General features: G+C 40.8%; 1 protein-coding gene across 1 annotated transcript in view; it reads right to left on the reverse strand.

Annotated features, from left to right (window-relative positions):
• Positions 1–19,199, reverse strand: part of Fyb2 (FYN binding protein 2) — a 71,802-nt gene extending 52,603 nt beyond the window's left edge. Inside the window, 3 exon segments of the mRNA XM_048351412.1 lie at positions 12,187–12,220; positions 14,002–14,163; positions 18,494–19,199. Coding sequence (XP_048207369.1) covers positions 12,187–12,220; positions 14,002–14,163; positions 18,494–19,199 — 902 coding nt within the window.
• Between the last annotated feature and the right edge of the window lie 200 nt (positions 19,200–19,399).

The raw sequence follows: 19,399 nt of genomic DNA on the forward strand, positions 1-19,399 counted from the left end.
ACTCAAGGCTAGTGCTGCTTTATCACTTTGATCCACAACTCCACTTCGAGTTTTATGGTGGTTAATTGGAGATAAGAGTCTCATAGACTTTTCTGCTTGTGTTGGCTTTGAACCATGATCCTCAGATCTCAGCCTCCTGAGTAGCTAGGATTACAGGTATGAGTCAGTAGTACCTGTTGAGGTTTGTGTTGAATAAAGCTTCTTTTTTGGTGGGTTTGGAATTTGAATTTAGAGTTTCATAATTGGCAGGCAGGTGGTCTACCACTGAGTCATTCCTCCAGACCTGATTTTGCAGGGTATTTTTAAGGTAGGGTCTCTCACTTGTTGCCAGGTGCACGCTTAGATTATTATCAACTTATTTTTAAGCTTCCTATAGTTTCTGTGATGACAAGCATGGGCCACTATACTCAGCCGTCGGCTAAGGAGGGGTTTCATGAACTTTTTGGGCTGGACTTATAATAATTAGCACAGGTTTAGGCTAGTCACAGCAGAGGATCACAAGAGCCCAATAGGTATACCCTTATGAACACATAAAATGATGCTAAGTGAGGGTTGAGGATATGGCCTAGTGGCAAGAGTGCTTGCCTCATATACTTGAAGCCCTGGGTTCGATTCCCCAGCACCACATATACAGAAAATGGCCAGAAGTGGCGCTGTGACTCAAGTGGTAGAGTGCTAGCCTTGAGCAAGAAGCCAGGGACAGTGCTCAGGCCCTGAGTCCAAGGCCCAGGACTGGTAAAAAAAAAAAAAAAAATGATGCTAAGTGAAATGAACTCCATGTTATGGAAACGACTGTTATATCACTGTTGTAATTACTTTCAACATGTGGTGTGAAACTGTAGCTTATATCATTGATGACCCTTTTGTATCCCCTTCCTGTGGTTGTACCTGGACTATCTCTGTATCTTATCTGAGTACATTGGAAACCGTGTATCACTGGTATTAGAACTAGGAAAGTGAAAGGGAATACCAAAAATTGAGAGACACAAAGTAAAAAGACAAAAGACTACAAAAGCAATACTTGCAAAACTGTTTGGTGTAAATCAACTGAACAACTCATGGGGGGAAAGGGAAAAGAAAAGGGGGAGGGGAGAGGGGGGAATGAGGGACAAGGTAGCAAATAGTACAAGAAATGTATCCAATGCCTAATGTATGAAACTGTAACCTCTCTGTAATTCAGTTTGATAATAAAAAATATATATATCTAAAAAAAGAAATGTATCCAATGCCTAACATATGAAACTGTAACCTCTCTGTACATCAGTTTGACAATAAAAATTTTAAAAATAAATAAAAATAAAACAGCTATTAAAATGTTATTTTAAAAAAAGATCTTATTCAGCATCCCATCGCTCCTAGCTTGTGAAAGTCCTTTATTACAGACATGGTATCATATTTCCTTATAGAAAGTGTCTAGTAATTTAAGTGTTACATCATGAAAATTTAGTGTTTTAATGACTTCTTCAATATTATGCAGTAATATCTCCTTAACTGCAATATCAGTGTTAAAGATGGCTTACAAAAACAGATTTTTCTGAACTTTTATTGGCTCTTGGAATCCTACCTGAAACAAACATTTGAACAAGTGAGACCTCTGACTGAAGTGTTGGCAAGTGATCTCCTCTCATGGCTGATTCCACTTGCTCAGGGGCACACCCTTGAGATGCTCTACAGAGTCCTTACTAGACCTTGGAGAACAAGCTGTCAACCTCTGCGTTAGGCTGGGCTGTTTTCTCTGGACAGGTGTTCATGCAGATCATTCAAAGAACTGTTCACTTGCATAAACAATGACGCGATTAATCTGTATGCTGTTTTTTGAGGGTTTATTGTGTGTAGGACCTCTGTGTCCCTGAGCATCATTTAGGTTCTTAAAACCCTATTTCCACACAGGTTACTGTGTGGACTTGGTGTGGGAGTAACTTTTGGGATGTGGAAACATCTGACAGATGAATTTCCTTATTGTTTTCCCTCATGCCATGTTGCAAACTCATGAGTCAGAAAGTTCTACTGCAAGAAAATATTCTGCAAAATTGAAAGAAGATTCTTGCATTAGGTAGGAAGACTGAGACTTCAACAGAAAGACCTGTGTGCATAATTTTATCAGGAGAGTAGATCTAGATTGAAAATGCTTGCTTCCACTTTTGATTCCAATGTGCCATGCACTTTGGAGATGAGAAGAAAAAGTGGCTTAGCTAGCAGCTGCTTTGCACAAAGTTTTACAGAGACCATCTGACTTTTCATTTACTGGAAGTCTCAAACTCCCATTTTCAGAATTTACTTCTTGTGAGACTACTCTCCCAAAAGGCATTCACCCTATGAAATCTTTTTTGAGGTCAATTGGTAAAAAATAACACCTACGCTCTTTAAAGTGGGTCTCATATATATCAGCACCTGTATCATAGCCTAATTCTGCTAGGAATTCTACCATAACAAATACAAAACAACATCCTATAGCCCTGTGCATTAGGTTTCCCTATATATCAATAAAAGTAGAGATATGACTTCAGGGATTGAACGCTAGCCTTGAGCGAAAAAGCTAAGGAAGAGTACCCAGGCCCTAAGCTCCAGTTCAAGCACCATTACTGCTGCACAAAAAATTGTTATTTCAACTTTCAGAATTACATTTATCTTAATATAAGTAGGATTGGGTATCACCATTTACTTTGTGAGGAAATAGAAGACCCACTGATACTTATTTTACAACATCACATTGCTGCGTACATCGAAAACAAATGTGAGTCCAAAGCGATCTCATTCCCAAATCTAAGCTTGTTCCCTTGTAATTCACATCCTAGACCTGCTAATTTCAATTATTTCTACATTCCATTTAATCAAACTTTAATTACACAGCTGGGAACAGAAAGGAAAAAAATTAAGCCAGGCATGTGGGGCACATGCCTGTAATACCAGTACTTAGGAAATTGAGGCAGGAGGATCGTGAATTTGAGGCCTATGATATGTGGTGAGATCCTTTATTAGAAGAAAGGAACAAAGAAAGAGAAGAAATGCCAGTAGCTCACTATGATCCTAGCTACTCAGAGGGTGAGATCTGAGGATAGAAGTTTGAAACCAACCTTGAGCAGGAAAGTCCTTGAGACATTTATCTCCAATTAATCATCACAAAGGCCAGAAGTAGAGCTGTGGCTCAAGTGGTAGAGCATTAGCCTTGAAAAAATAAAAGCCCAGGGATAGTGCTGAGCTTCTGAGTTCAAGCCCAGGACTGGCACAAAATGGAAGGGGGAGGGAGAGAAGAAGAGAAAAAGGAAAACAAAAGAATAAAGAAAAGAAAGGTATACGTTACTATTGGTTAAACTCAGCCTCATGTGTGCTATGCTGACCTTCTACCTCTGGCCCCTGCTTGGTCCCACCTAGCCTGCCATATTTGAAGAGTAGCCCGCAGGCCAGTTTATGGGTAGAAGATGGTGGAAAAAGGGTAAGGGAGGTAGGAGAGAATTTGGAGAATAAACTAGGCTATATAGAAGGACTTCCTTGACCTTAGTAGAGAATTGTGATTTTTGAGTTTTATTCTATTCAATATTGATGTTAAGTACTTGATGATGAGTTAAATACATATTTGATTTGAAGAATAATGAGTCTACAGAAGAGGAAGAGAGAGAGGACTATACCTTTCATGAAAGCAACAAACATAAGGACAAGTGTCTTGACAGTATCATTTGGAGCTAGGCTCTAAGCTAAGGAGCAGAGGCAAGTTTTATGTGAGCGCCAATTTTTCTCATGAGAATAGCCCTTACCTAATACACAAGGGGGAAATGGAGAACTGAGATGGCTCTATTTAGCCTTAATATTAGAAGGATAGAATACTGGATATGAAAATTAATGCAAAATATATATGTAACCTAAATGTTAATGGAAGCTAATGGGCTGGGGAGTTAGCACATAATTGTAATTCAGCTACTTTGGAGGTGGAGATCAGGACAATCACTGTTCAATGTCAGCCTGGGATAAATAGTGAGACTCCCATCTCAACAAAAACCTAGATGTGATTCATGCCTACGATGGCAGCTACTTGAAAGGGACAGGTAGGAGGATCATAGAACAAGAATTTTCCCAGGCAAAAAGTGTGAGACTACCTATAGTCTTCACTAAAGTTAAAAAAAGGGCTGGGGGCATGGCTCAAGTGGTAGAATGCTTGCCTAACAAGCTCAGCACAGTTAAAACAAAGGCAATTGAAGTTGATATGATGCAATTTATCCATCTTTCTCAGTATCATTCTGTTTGTCATTCCACTGATCTATCACTTATTCATTAAACATTTCTTCTTCACCTGTCCACTGTGTGCTAGGTCCTGGAAAAACAGACATGAGAACACAGATGTTCCCTTTTCTCATGGAGTTTTCAGTTTGCTGATATAGGTGGGTGAGTCTGAACATCTCTAATAGGATCCAGAGTTCATATCCTAAACAAGCTCTGTAGTATTTTATACTTTAGAGCAAATCAAGAAACATTATTGGGGCTGGGGATATGGCCTAGTGGTAGAGTGCTTGCCTCGTATACATGAAGCCCTGGGTTCAATTCCCCAAGCACCACATATACAGAAAACGACCAGAAGTGGCACTGTGGCTCAAGTGGTAGAGTGCTAGCCTTGAGCAAAAAGAGAAGCCAGGGACAGTGCTCAGGCCCTGAGTTCAAGCTCCAGGACTGGCAAAACAAACAAACAAACAAACATTATTGGGCTTAGATTTCCAAGCTATGAAATCAGAATATTAATATAGCCATTCTAACCTGGCCATAGGGATAAAATGAATCTTACAGATACAAAAGGGCAGATATTCCCCAGCAGGTGACCAGACATAAATATTAGATTCCCGTCAACCTTCCTCGTTCTGAATGTACTATTGTGTACAAAACTTAGCTCCAAGTCTACAACTTAAGAGAATGAAAATTTGTCCTCAACAAGACATTTTCCAATATTCATTTGAATGCTACTAAAGGGAAAAGACAAGACATGGGTCCAAACCTTTCCATAACTTAATTCTACCCCTGCTGGCCTTGATCATGCAGATCTCTCTGCAGATAGAAAATAAAATTCTAGGGCCAGCGTTGAAGAATACCTTCCTGGGGAATATACCCAAGCTCACATAGTAGAGTGAGCCTGGAGTATTACACCTGGCCCTCCTTTGATGGGGTGAAGAGTCATGTGGATTGTGGCCTGAGATGGCTAAGATGCTTGGCTGACCCTGGTGCTCCAGAAGCAGTTATATCATCCAAGTCAGAAATCCATGACCAATTCCTTCAAGGAGTGACTGTGGCTAGGAATTTCCAAAGGAAAGAGTAGATCTAAGTGTAAGGCACAGACTTGGCTTATGGAAAGTACTCAGCAAATAGAATCTATGGGTGATTATTTGTCTTAAAATGGAGAAACACTCAAAATACGAAAGAAGACAAACATTATTACATCTACTTCTCCTGAAACCAATATCTTTGTAAAAGGCAGACCAAAGAGTGGTGATTCCCCTGAACTCCAATTGAAAAGAGATAAGAAGACATGATTGAAGTAGACTAAAGGGAAGACATGTGGATATTATGAATCTAAATCTCCGAAGGGCAAAAGCTTCAGAAAGTTCTCTTTCCTCTCCCTTCTTCGGACCCAGAGACATTCAACTGAGCAGGCTGGGATTCCCAGGTCTCTGTACCTCTCAAGCAGCCCTGAGTACAAGAGAGGCCTCTTTTGTTCTTGGTCACTGAGATCAGTTCTCATTCTCCTCCTGCAATGCAGCCATTCAGCAAGGCATAATTAAATAATTTTAAACATAGCCTTAAGACTAGTAGTCTGACAGGCATAAAGGCCCTGTGACATGCTTTGTGTTGACCTTGTTATAAACTAGAAAACAGTCCCAAACAGCTTTAGAAAGAGTTATTCTTGTCTGACAATGAGCACTGATTGTGGGCAGAGCACTTCACCTGAACACCAACAATAATGAGCAAAATTGCAAACAACTTGCAAGCTCTCTCTTTCTTTCCTTCACACCTCAATTTCCATAGTTCATCTAGCAATTGCAGCATTTCCCCTGAAGTAGATCTTCAATTCATTTCTTTTTTCACCTTTTTACTTCCCCATAGAAAGTTTCTTAATGTGTCTGTGACTCCATTTATTTAGCTATGAAACAGGAATCCTGTACTTAACATACTTAGAATAGATACTATGAGTGCTGCTATTCATGCTGCGGTTGCAGTGGCTAACTTGTTGTCTTTTTATTTCCCCTCTAAATGTGCTATTTATGCAGCATATAGTTTGATATTTAGGAAGTCAACATCAAGCTCATGTCACTCCATGGCTTAAAACTCTCCCAAGCGTCCCAATACAAGGGACCCAAATCATACTGTGCCTCATGATTCTCCAGTGCCATTCTGTATCTCATTGAGCTTTAGCTAAGATCCTCTCCTTTCTAGTTTTTTAAACCTGCTAAGGGGGATTCTCCTTGAAGCCTTTGCATAGCTTTTCTTTCCTTTTGGAATGTTCTTATAGATTTCTCATAACTGGAGGCTTTTATATTCAGGTATCAAGCTACATGTTACCACCTAAAGGAAGCTTTCCTTGGTCATTCTAATCACCCTTTAGTTTCTCCCTAACTCCAGTGACTAAACTCCAGTTAATAATCTTTAAAATGTGTTTCTCAGTAGCAATTACCACTATGCAAACAAGGGCTGCAAATGCACCTCCTCAGTACTGCTGATATTGTTCTTTGTTTCATTTGCATGCCTTAAAGGTAAGACATCTGCCCTCCACTGCCCCAGGAGCAAGCCCTCCCTGCTGGGTAATGCAGTCCTAGTTCCATGGGCTGCCCCTGCTCCACAAAGTTTTGTCTTTGTACTCTGCATGGGGTAGACACACTAAAAGCACGAATACAAAAGTTTGTTCCAAATGCCTAGGTATGAACAAGGGCACCACCCAGGTGACTCAAAACAGACTGGTACCAGATTGGTGGGGAAGGGGGAGAAACGCACAAAACAGAAAAACCTTTCTCATGTAACAAAGACACAGAATTGCAAAGCTAACCTGAGAACATGGGAGCATGTCTCATGTGAGGCTCTGTGTATCTGCATCTTCTCTACTCAGATCCCGTTCCTTGGAATCTCAGTCAGGACTACACCCTGCCACTTCTTAACAGCACAGAAGTCAGATTTATAGTGAATGAATAAAACAGTGTGCGACTCTGGAGTGCTGAAAGGGCCAGTGCTGACTTCTGCCTTGAGATCCACCTCCTTTGTTCACAAGCAGTTACTGCTGTTTACAAGGGATGTAGCAAACTTTGCTTGCATCAAAGAGTAACGAGCAGGCATAAGCTCTAAAGTGCCATTTCACTGTAGGGAACTAATGAAATGTTAATATTTTAACAGTAACAAGGGATAGAAGAGGCCATCGAAACTCATCAAACATCTTGTGCTCCATACTTTATATAATTCATCCCATCTGGTCCCCATGACAACACAGCAAAGATGATTGACAGCAGGAGGAAGAAATAATGCTGCTGGGTGTCCATTTTACAGATGGATACATTAAAGCTCTGAGTGGTGAAGAGGCTTGCCTAAGGTGTGGGGGAAGAGCTCGAGCCTGCACTCACTCACCTGACTCCAGACCTGTAGATGATCTGTCACATCAGGCTGCCACTCAGATTTGACTCACAGTAGAAAGAAGGCCTGAAATGAAAGATTGCCACCTCTAGGCACACTAGATTCTTATGATTAAAATGTATATATGTAGAAATATGGCCAGAGCACAAAGACTCCTGTTTTGATGTGAGTTTTAATACAAAGGAAAATAATGACTGATTACTATATTCCTTAAGAAGTTGGGTAAAGAAAGGGGTAAAAATGATGCTAAGCGAAATAAACTCCAAGTTACAGAAATAAGTGGTTTATCATTGCTATTTTCAATGTTCTATGTGAAATTATGCCTTTTTCTTTTATTTTGGTTCCCTATGGTTTTACCCCTGATTTTGTAACTGACTTTGGTGCCCTGGATATTGTAGTTTATCGGAACTAGGGAAGGAGAACATCAAAGTGAGAGAGACAAAGGGTAAAAGGTAAACCAATGCAACAGCAATACTTACAAGACAGTACGCTGTAAACCAACTGTATAACGGGGAGTGGGGGATTGGGAAGGAGGGAAGGTGGGAAGAAAATGAGGGAGGAGTTAACAAGTTTGATAAGAAATATACTCACTACCTTACTTATGAAACTGTAACCCCTCTGTACACTTTGACAATAAAAAAATAAATAAGGAAAAAAGAAAGGTGTAAAATTAATCTCTGCTGTAATAAAGAATATATCTTAGATGGGACAGAGGGTTGGATATTGAAGTGTGGAGCTCAGTTTTTCTTCCAGCTCAACTTGATGGAGGAAATAAATATAGAACTGTGTGCACATTCACAAAGTCATGTAAGATATTTTGAGGGCTTTGCTCTGGTAGTGCATACAAGAATGTTTAGTATATAGTATGGGCTTAATACATATGTGTTGAATGGGAGAAAAATCTTCTCCAACAAAGGCCAACTGTGAATTTTGTAGGACCAAGTTTCTCATCAAGGGATTTTTGGAGATAAGAATTCTGTGCATGGATTGTTCTCTTAAGAAGGAAGTTATATAATAGCTACATATGTCATCCTTTAGATGTCAGGAACTATGATAAGCATCTTATAATTCAACCCTCACCACCATAACATGAATTAGCTTATATCAATATTGGCAGCACAGCTTATATCAATATGTGGTGTCAATAATGCAAAGGTTGAACTGAGGTTTGCAAAGTTGAAGGCACATTCAGATTTATATGTGTTAAGTGGAAGGGGCTGATTTAAAGCCCAGGCTTTTGTTATGTTGCCTGGCTACATTGTATAATAACCATGTTCTTTTCTAGTAATGATATTACATTAACTATTTCTAAATCTAATATCTGTATTGAAAGTTGTTGCCTTGTACATGGGAGATATTCTTCCCAAACAAATACTGGTTTCCATGGAAATTATATCTAAGGCTGTTGGAATTATATGTCCAAATTAACATTCTTTGTGTGTATGTGCATATGTGTGTGTGTATGAGTGTGTGCGCATGCACAAGTGTGTGTGTGTATGTGGGGTGCTTTTGTGCTGGTCCTGGGGCTTGCACTCAGGGCCTGGGAACTGTGGAGCTTTTTCATCCAAGGTTCACACTCTACCACTTGAGCCACAATTCCACTTTTGGCTCTGTTAAGTGGTTATTTGGAGATAAGAGTCTCATTGGCTTTCCTCCCTGGGTTGGCTTTGAACCACAATCTTCAGATCTCAGCCCCCTTAGTAGCTAGGATTATGAGTTTAGCTTTTGCCATCTTGCTTGGAATTAACCTCCTTTATAAGAAATCTGAACTCCTTAACATGGCACTAACTATGCATTTGTCACCTAATGTATGTACAGAGTTGTTTCTACCATCTGTTATGGATACTAAAATCTGCAGATGCCCAAGATTTTTAAATAAGAAAAAGGATTAGTACTCTTGTATCAACCTATGCACATCCTCCTAAATACTTAAGTGATGTCTTGGTTGCTAATAGTACCTAATACAATGTAAGTGCGATGTGAGCAATTTTTATTATGTACTATTTAGATGGTAATGATGAGGTGACTTGATATATCCAATACAAACAGAAGTTTCCCAAGCTTTTCCAGTTCAAGATTAGTTGAATTCATGGGTATAAAATATGCAGATGATATGAAGGGCTGACTACACTTTACAATCCAACAATATCTCTTATTTTTTCAGAGTATATCTTGCCTGATTATCTCCTCTTAATTACTTTGTCCCTATTTGCCATCATTGTATATCTCCAGCCTGAATGCTAATTGGTTCAGTCTTTTTTTTTTTTTTTTTTGCCAGTCCTGGGCCTTGGACTCAGGGCCTGAGCACCATCCCTGGCTTCTTCCCGCTCAAGGCTAGCACTCTGCCACTTGAGCCACAGCGCCGCTTCTGGCCATTTTCTGTATATGTGGTGCTGGGGAATCGAACCTAGGGCCTCGTGTATCCGAGGCAGGCACTCTTGCCACTAGGCCATATCCCCAGCCCCTGGTTCAGTCTTTTGTCCATCTAGTCTTCCATCCATCCATCCACCCATCCACCAACATATGTTAGGAATGTGTTTTTTTTCTAGGGATAATACCTTGCCTCACCCATATTAAGGTATCATGAGAGGGAAGAAATAATCAACACTACAGACTTTCTATTCACCATGTAAGCTATAGCTGAAATTATTTCATATTCCATAAATCCACTTTTAAGTATTCTGGTCTTTATTTATTTTTTTTTATCATCTTTTGTTCCTACAGTACTATGGCCCACACGATAACTGATGTACAATGAAACCTCATTTCAAGCCAGGTACTGGTGGCTCACACTGGGGATGCTAGGTCCTCAAGAGCCTGACATCTGAGGAGTGTGGTTCAAAGCCATCAGAGACAGAAATGTCCATGAAAGTCGTCTCCAATTAATCACCACAAAAATAGAAGTGGAGGTATGGCTCAAGGGGGTAGAGTCCCAGTCTTGAGTGAAAAAGCTGTGAGAGTGCGAGGCTCTGAGATCAAGCACCAGTGCTGTTGCACACCTATGCATGCACACACACACACACACACACGTACCTCCCCCATTTTAAACAGGAGTTGTACTCTAAAGTCAGTGTAAAAGAACTGAAAAGTTAAAGTTGCCCTTGCACACACTTGGGAGCATGGTGTCACATCAGAAACGAGCTGTCTCCAACAAGAGAGATAGCAAGTTGGTCGCTCATATTTAAACAGATGCTGTTTCTGTGGTGAACATACCAATAGAAATCATGTTTGCTTAGTGCCAAGATCTGGGAGAAATGCATATCTAGTTGAACAATCCCAAACCATTCAGAGTGTACTAAGATGTTCATAGCATGACAACCATGAGACAACCAAGATGTGCTCAGTACAGCAGTGATGGGTTGATTGGATTCATATGTCTATTCTGGATCCCTATCCTTTCTCATGTGATCCTCCAATGCCCTTCCACTCTGACTCTGACTTAGTCATGTGAGCTGAGTTGAGCAATAAAATGCCAGGAAATGTAAAACAGCAAAGGCTCATAAAGTCTTTGCTATTGTACTTGTCTTGCTTATCTCCTCTTACTACCAAAAGAACAGGCTCGTGCTAGTTTTCTGGAAGGAGAGAAATAGTACTAAGTCAAGGGGCTCAGTCATGGCAGCACCAAAGCAATCCTAGATCAGCCAACTGTAAGCAAGCCCCAACATGTGAGCAACCACACTCAATATCAGAGCAGAACCTTAGATGGTCCATGCTGCCTGCAAACATATGCACAAAGCCAGTGGACCCCAGCCCAGATTAGCTGTACCCACAGCTCTTCAATACTACTGAAGCTTTGTGCTTATTAAATAATATTACTACAGCAATAGAAAAGGTTCTTTAAGAACTTTGATGACCCTCTCAAGGAAATATGACTACCTCCTCATTGGTGCAAGTTCTGAATCTTATACCTTCCTCTACTACAAATGTAATTGACTTTATAATTATAAATAGTTGGTGGATGAATCAGTAATATTATCATTCATTTTTGAACTTGATTCTTCTCTTAAGAATAACCTCCTTGCCAACAAGACCATCTTTGTGAAGGAAAGGTATACAGGCAAGGAGTTTGGCTTAGCTGGGTAAGAATCATTGCTTGGCAACTGGCAAATTTTCTGATCTCAAGCCTTGGGCTGAAAAATAAGGATAGCAGGAACAAATTCTGCAGCCCTCCAGAGACAACCAGAGAAAGAAATCTCTAGACAATGGTCAGTAAAATCAATGCACATCACCTCCAAGGCTTCATCAGAAATCATTTGTTTGAAAGAATTGATACCTCCATTGTATGTTTTTAGGAAGAGGGCCTCTTTCATTCCATTACCAACTCCTAACATCTCCAGTGCCCATGGAAGCTGATGTTCCAATTCACTAAACACATTTGTACAATAAAAAGGTGCCTCAGAAGGCCATCTTTGCAACCTAACATCAGCCCAGTGCAGTTTATTTAATCTTCCAGTGTTATTTATAAACCTGTTCTTCCTGCAACACTTTCAAGAAATACAGATGTTTGGCTTGTGCTTCTTGCTTACCAATGGGTAGGCCAAGTAGCCTTACCAATTGAGCTCCATTCTTCCCAATTAAGGAACTTGTACTCACCTCTCGGTAGGCAGGTGGTCCTCTTCCACAGACACTGCAAGAACAAGAGGCAAAGGGAAAGGAAATGTTAGCAGTGTCTTGGTTAAAGTGAACATTGCTTATGATATGACATGACCATAAAGTCAGCTCATTTGTGCCCCAATGTTCCTCATGCCTACCCCATCATCCCAACTACCTGTCCCTTTACTGTATTTAGTTCATGACCATACTTTATGGTGTTATTTATGGGTATAATCCCTAGCATCTGACTTTGACATCCCTGAGGACCGATACCTCTGTGGGGTTTAGTCTCATTTCCATCACAGGGTCTGGCACAGAGAATATAGATAGTTAGGATGCTCAATAGTTGAAATGACACTGAAGATTTTGGTGAGTGCTTCCTAGTGTGCCAGGGAGAATGCTGGTTAATCTCTTAGGTGTTAACATATTATGATTGTAATAATTGTCTGCTATTGATGGTACCATGTTCCTTACTTTTCAGATGGAGGAAAACAAGGCTCAGTGAGCACCATACAAATAGGCAGAGGAGCTGGGTTCTACAAAGCTTATTTTGTATGAAAGATTTAGCATTTTGTTCTCTGAATTATTTAATGCTTATATAAAAAAAGTCACTTAGTAGGGCTGGATGTAGCTCAGTGGCAAAGTGCTTGCCTAGCAAGTGCAACTTCCTGAGTTTGATATCTAGTACCAAGAAAGAAAAGACCCAAACCAAAAAAATCATACATGTCCTTTTTTGAAATGGATGGAAATGAGTCTTTATGTTACTAAAGTAGACTTCCAACAGTGCTGTTTCCCCCTAGAGACTTTTCTTTTAGGATAATGCTTAGCATGAGTTGTAATGTTGGTTCTCAAAGTGTCCATGGGTCAAGAGCATCAGCATTCCCTGTTAACTTATTGAAAGGCAAAGCCTCAGGCTCTCAGCCAGACAGACCAAATCAGAAACTGGGGGATGAGGCCCCATCATGTGAGTTAAACAAGACCTCTAGGTGGTTCCGATGCATGCTCTTGGTGGAGCCTCTACATTAGAGAAATTCCAACATGAAGCTGCCCAAAGGAGTCAAATGAACAAAGATGCATTTGCTCTGTGGATATACCATCTGCTGGTGCTGATGGTCACAGGGAAACAAATGTAAGCACAGCCCCACACATCACTTCACAGTGTATGTTCCCCTCATGTTTCATTAGAGCAAACATAAGTAAAGGCATGCATGGTGTCAGCAAGATGCAGCTGTGGTGGGAGCCACGAGGGACCAAAAGTGCTCTTTTAAAATAATGGAACAAAAGAGACACACAAAAAAATGGCTCCCACTGCTGCTTCCTGGAAAGGATCAGAGAAGGCCCAGGCTGTCACTGAATTGTTGAAGGCAGGTCACAAGGGCCTAGGGGAACTCTACCAAAAAGATCTCAGGCCAAGTTCACATTGGCTTCCTCATCCCCACCCTACTCCTGCTGACTCTGTTCGCAACACAGGTTTTTCAGCAAATGCAAAGGTTCACTGCCTCTCTGCCCAGCCGACTTTTTGTTTTGTTTCCTCTTGGAAAGATTCCCAGTGATCAAAAGCAATGCTCCCAGGGGAAGTGAGTTGGCCCAGGATTGATAAGAGGCCAATTCTAGCAGATTTGTCATTTTATGGGCAAGCTGCCACAGCCTGTACTTGAGAATAGTAGTGATGCTTTTGCTGCTTTGTGGAAGGGCAGTGGTGGCATTGCTACCCTGGAGTTTGGGTGGTGGTGGGGGGAGGTGACATGAGGAAACAGGCGTAGAAGCTGTGTGTGGCCAGGCTGGCCATGTATGGTACCCTGCAGATTTCCTTACCTTCTTTTGGGGTCTTGGTCATAGCAACCAATTGTCTCCGGAAGGCCTGGAGGTTCACAGTCAGGGGCTTTGGAGGCTTTGGGGGAGGTGCACCCAGAGATTCAATGGAAGGCAGTGGCTTTGTTTTGGGAAGTTGGTGATGCCTGATATCTGGCTGGTTTTCTGAGCACAGACAGGAAAACATGAGGTCATGGAATGTGATTACTTTTCAGGTGAGACTAACTTTTTTTTAACCTCAGTTTTGGCTCCCTCCCTCCTATCTGTTGTCTAGCAGTCATTATGCACCAGTCCAAATACCTACCTGCTCATGGCACCATTCTGAAGTCCCAATGCAGGAACTCTGTGTGGAACCCATTCATGTCATTTTTACCATCTACAGCACTACATGGCCCCACTTTCTTCAAAATACTTTCCTCACTATGTGGTACCCAACCTTTTACACAAAGCACCGGCTTTCCATTTATCCAGATTGGGCTTTAAACCCCTTCAAAGTTTCTTCTCTAAGACACTGTTCATGTCTTTCCAAGTTCTTGTTCTCGGCTGCATATTCTGTCTTGTAAGTTTCCATTAATTCTTTTAAGACTGCTCAAAGGATAGCTTCTTTAGAAAGTGTATTCACTTATCTTAAATTCAAGCCCAGAGTTAACCTCTCAGACTTGTTCTCTCTCTCTCTCTCTCTCTCTCTCTCTCTCTCTCTCTCACTCTTTCTCTCTCAATGATATGTATTTTATAACACATAGGTACTACCACTAAAAGCTGACTCTGTGGTACTTTGCACCTATTTGTTTTATGTCCTGGGCTTTTCTACAACAATCACAATTTCAGGTAGTTTGGCCTTTGCATTCACAAACCTAATTGCAACAGAAATTCCATTATTGTATATGAAAACTGTATCTGCCTTGAACATTAGAAAAAATACAACATCTTATATAAATAGAAGCAGCTTGACATTTGGTTTGCAGAATACACCCATGCCCCATGCTTGGCGCTGGGAATATGGCCTAGTGGCAAGGGTGCTTGCCTCGTATACACGAAGCCCTGGGTTCGATTCCGCAGCACCACATGTATAGAAAACAGCGAGAAGTGGCGCTGTGGCTCAAGTGGTAGAGTGCTAGCCTTGAGCAAAAGAAGCCAGGGACAGTGCTCAGGCCCTGAGTTCAAGCCCCAAGACTGGCAATAAAATAAAATAAAATAAAATAAAATAAAATAAAATAAAATAAAATAAAATAAAATAAAATAAAACACCCCATGCTAAAATAACAGGCAGGAAATTGAGGCTTTGCACATCCCCCTGGAGATTTCCTTGTGTTGTCTTCTACCATATTTGAGGGGAGGCAAAGCTTCTATTTCCCCTACTATTAGTAGTCAAATTCCCAGAAGCTCAGGGCTAACTTTCTTTATTTTTAGGCTGTAACTGTAAGTCACAATGTCAGATTTCATTAAATTAGGGAGAAAACACAGGAAAAATGAAACATTGTTTACTAATTGGGCTCCTAATTTTTTCCAGGTACTATGCAAATCACATGTTCATTTCATTCATCTCTCAATAAAAAGGAAGTGGTGCTGTGGCTCAAGTGGTAGAGTGTTAGCCTTGAGCTAAAGAGCAAGGCCCAGAGTTCAAGCCCCATGACTGAATAATTTCATCTAAGGGTAATTGATACTCCTTTTCTGCTTCCCATTCTTTCTCATCCATCTTTCTTTGCATTCATCCATCTTTCCCATCACATACACATACATATATGAATACTGACTCGGTATATATACACACATATATACATATATAATTGTGTTTGTAAAGTATGGAATTAAATTTTATTAAATTAAATTTTATTTAAGAAGTATTCAGTGTCCATAAGAGCAGAAAACCACAATTATTGTGAAATTATAGTGGATAATAGTAGATTTCAGCTCAGTAAGAAAACCTTAGAATGTTCATGGGTAAATTTCCTTTAATGTTATCATATGTATTGGTGTAGCATTGACTCACAGCAGAGACACACAAAAACAAATCTCTGTTAGCTTGTATAGCAAGTTAAGGAACAACTACTTGAGCAGAGGTGGTCTTCATCCTATATAGCATTCTCAACCTTATGTGACAATAGATAACAGAACTCAGGAATACTTATTTATTTATTTCAAAGCTTGATAACCTGGGAGAAGAGAGTCCAACAAAATGTAGTTTGTTATTTTTGTCAGCATAGTGCTTGAACTCAGGGACAGGGTGTTGTCCCTGAGCTTTCTTCTCAAGGCTAGCAGCACGCTACCACTTTGAGCCACAGCACCACTTGCAGTTTTCTGGTGATTAACTGTAGTTAAGAGTCTCATGGACTTTACTGCCTGGGCTGGCTTTGAACTAGGATCCTCCAATCCCAGACTCTTGAGTAGCTAGGATTAAAGGTGTGAGCCACCAGTAAGTGGCCCCAAATATAAATGTTGAAGAGACAAATTTGGGATAGAGGGAGACATATCTGCTCCATAGAGAAGCCATTTGATTTCTATTTAACTTCTCTGTGTTAAGCAGCTCATTCAGTTTTTAAATACCACGATCCTCTAGGTTGCTATGTTTGTTGTTGTGAATAAGACTAGTGGCCACAACAGGCCACTCCCTAAATTTCACTGTCTTAGGCTGGCAAATGACTTTGCTTACACAAAGTCCACAATGGTTTGCCTCTATCTTTGAGTGACACATTTGGGAGGACATGGCCTCCAGGTTATCACAAGAAGGAAGCAGAATCCCAGAGAAGACAGATCCACATTGACAGGGCCACTTCATGCTTCTCACATAGCAGAGCTAGTTATAGTGCCCTACCTCTGCTACTAAAGAGGATGGCAAGGGTAGGACAGCCCACACAAAATTTGTAAACTCTGAGTGCTGTGGTTTTGGTGAGAATCAAGTGTCCTGCAAGGATCCATTGTGACTTGACACCTAGTTTGTAGGGTAGTGGTGTTAAGAGGAATGGATCCTTTAAGAAATGGGGCCTAGTAGTAGGTCCTTAGGTCACTGGGGGTGGGAAGTAGTTATGATGTGACCTTTGGTTCAGTATAATAAGAAGAGATGGATGATAAACAAGCAAAAAAAACCAAATAAGATAATTCTAGAGATGGATGTGGTATATTTACTGGGGGCTAATGTGCTAGTAGAAAAGAAGCTGGAGGAAAGATAGAGACATTGCAAGGGCTAAAATGCAATGTTATTTAGACTGTAGCAATTTAAGAACTATTTTAAGTACAAAGAGAGGTCATGTAAGATTGTAAGAAGGATAATTCACCCATCTACCCATCCATCCATCCCTTCCTCCTTCTTTCACTCCCTCCCTCCATCCAACCCCACACCCATTCATCCATCCACCCATTCAACTCCACACACATACATACATCTATCCATCCACCCACAAATCAATCCATCCATTCAACCCATCCAACTACACACCCGTCCATTAATCTATCCAACCTATTATTCAATAAATATTTTTGAGAGATTACTTAATAGGTCTTTCTTTTCTGAGGCTATGGTAGAAAGGAAGCCAAGCTTTATCATCTTAAAATTCACAGCATACTTAGACAAGCACAAATACACAGTGATATTCCATACATAGTGGTATGAACAAAACCAAAGTAATATAAGAAGACAAAGGTGATAGGAATGGCATAGCCATTTTGTATAGAGTGACTCACAAGGTCCATTGAGAACAGGTGACTCTTGGGCAGAGGCTTGAAACATTTAGGGCACAAGCCTTCAAAGATCTCAAAGAGGAGTGTTCAGGCAAAGGGAATGACAAGTGAAGAGACCTGGGGTGGAGTCAACTTGATGTATCTGAGTAAGACAATATAGCAAGAGAAACAAAGAAAGAGAACTAGGAAAGACCAAGTTGCATGAACTACAGTTAGATGGTTTGAGCTGGCTGAGGAGAATAGCAGTGTGATGTGATTCATGCTTTCATGGATCATGCTGTCTGGTAGGAGAACAGAATACAAGGAGGCAAGAACATTGATGGGCTGCTGACAATGGTTCAGTTGAGAAATAATTATAATATGGACAAGACCAAGGGCTACAGAAGTTGAGGGTCCCCAAACAAACTTTTGTGGTAGAGCCAAGATTTCAATGATGGATTGAATGGAAAGAATAAAGGGTGCTGAGTGAGGAATAGAGTACTACCCCTAGGTTTTGGCCTGAGAAAGTAGAGGATAGTTTTGCTGCTTATCAATACAGAGAAGGGTGATAACAGATCTGATCTGTAAGGCTGCTCATGTTCATGTACTTATATGAAACACAGCTAGGATCCAAATCCAAGTCAGTTCAAATGATTTTATGTTATAATTCTGGGAGATTAAGAACTTTACTCAAACCTGAGACCACAGTTAAATAAGACAGGCTTTCAATTTCCATGTTACATCGGTCAGTCCCAGATCTGATCCCGGAGTCAGCACACTTCAAATAGAAAATAAATACAATGGCCTTTCCTTCCAGGCCTATGGAGACTCAGTCACTTACCTGGGGCAGGGTTGGATGTCTTTCTTCTCTCAGGATTGGGGTTCTCCTCACCATTCCTACCATTCAGAGGCAGTAGAAAAGAGGGCTCTTTCGAGATGACACATGATTCTCTCTGGGTTACTGAGTTCCTCTGAGAAGGAAAAGTCTGGGTGCTTGTTGATTCCAGATTTTTTCCTGGCCTTTCTGGAGCAAGTTTCGTGCTTTTCTGACAGAAGGTCTTATTCCCACAGTTCGTGAGAATGGGTGGATATACCTGGCTCTTCTGAGATGAAACCTTCTCCCAGTTCCAGAGCTTGTCTCTGAAGCTGTTGACTGCCACTGCTTCCTGTTCATGGGATAGCTGAGTGCTTGACTGATTCCCTGCTAACAGCAAAGAAGCCTTCTGAGAACTCTGTGAGCCCACTGCAGACTTTTCTGGAGGTTCAGGGGAACTTAGACACTTCTGAATTTCACTCTTTGGAGTAAACTTCAATTTCTGGGTTTTGGTTGGCTGAGACTCCTGGCTGGAACAATATGATGGGGGCCAATTGAGGTTGGAAGAAAGAGGCTTCCCACTGGCCCAAGTCTGGGCTGACTGTGTGCTTCCTCTATCACTCTTTTGCAGAACACCTGCTGGGAATTTGCTAGGTCCTGGAAGAGGTGGAGTGTCAAACTTTTGAAATTTGGCTCGAAGTTCCTTGAAGTTTCTCACCCCTTCCTAAAACATAGAGGTGGGGGGGGGGGGTAGTCTCATTATTCCAGGAAAAATTGGCTGTGTAATTAGCTGGCAAGTTAAGAGGCTCTAACAGTGGTAAGATACAATTGCTGTGGGTTGGGCAACATTACTCAGTAATGTTGTTTAGGAGAGATGAAATAAAATAATTTTCACCTTTTTAAAACACTTCAAGGGTTGGGAATGTGGCTTAG

The sequence above is a fragment of the Perognathus longimembris genome, chromosome 7 (genome assembly GCF_023159225.1).
Source record: "Perognathus longimembris pacificus isolate PPM17 chromosome 7, ASM2315922v1, whole genome shotgun sequence".
NCBI classification, from domain to species: Eukaryota; Metazoa; Chordata; class Mammalia; order Rodentia; family Heteromyidae; genus Perognathus; species Perognathus longimembris.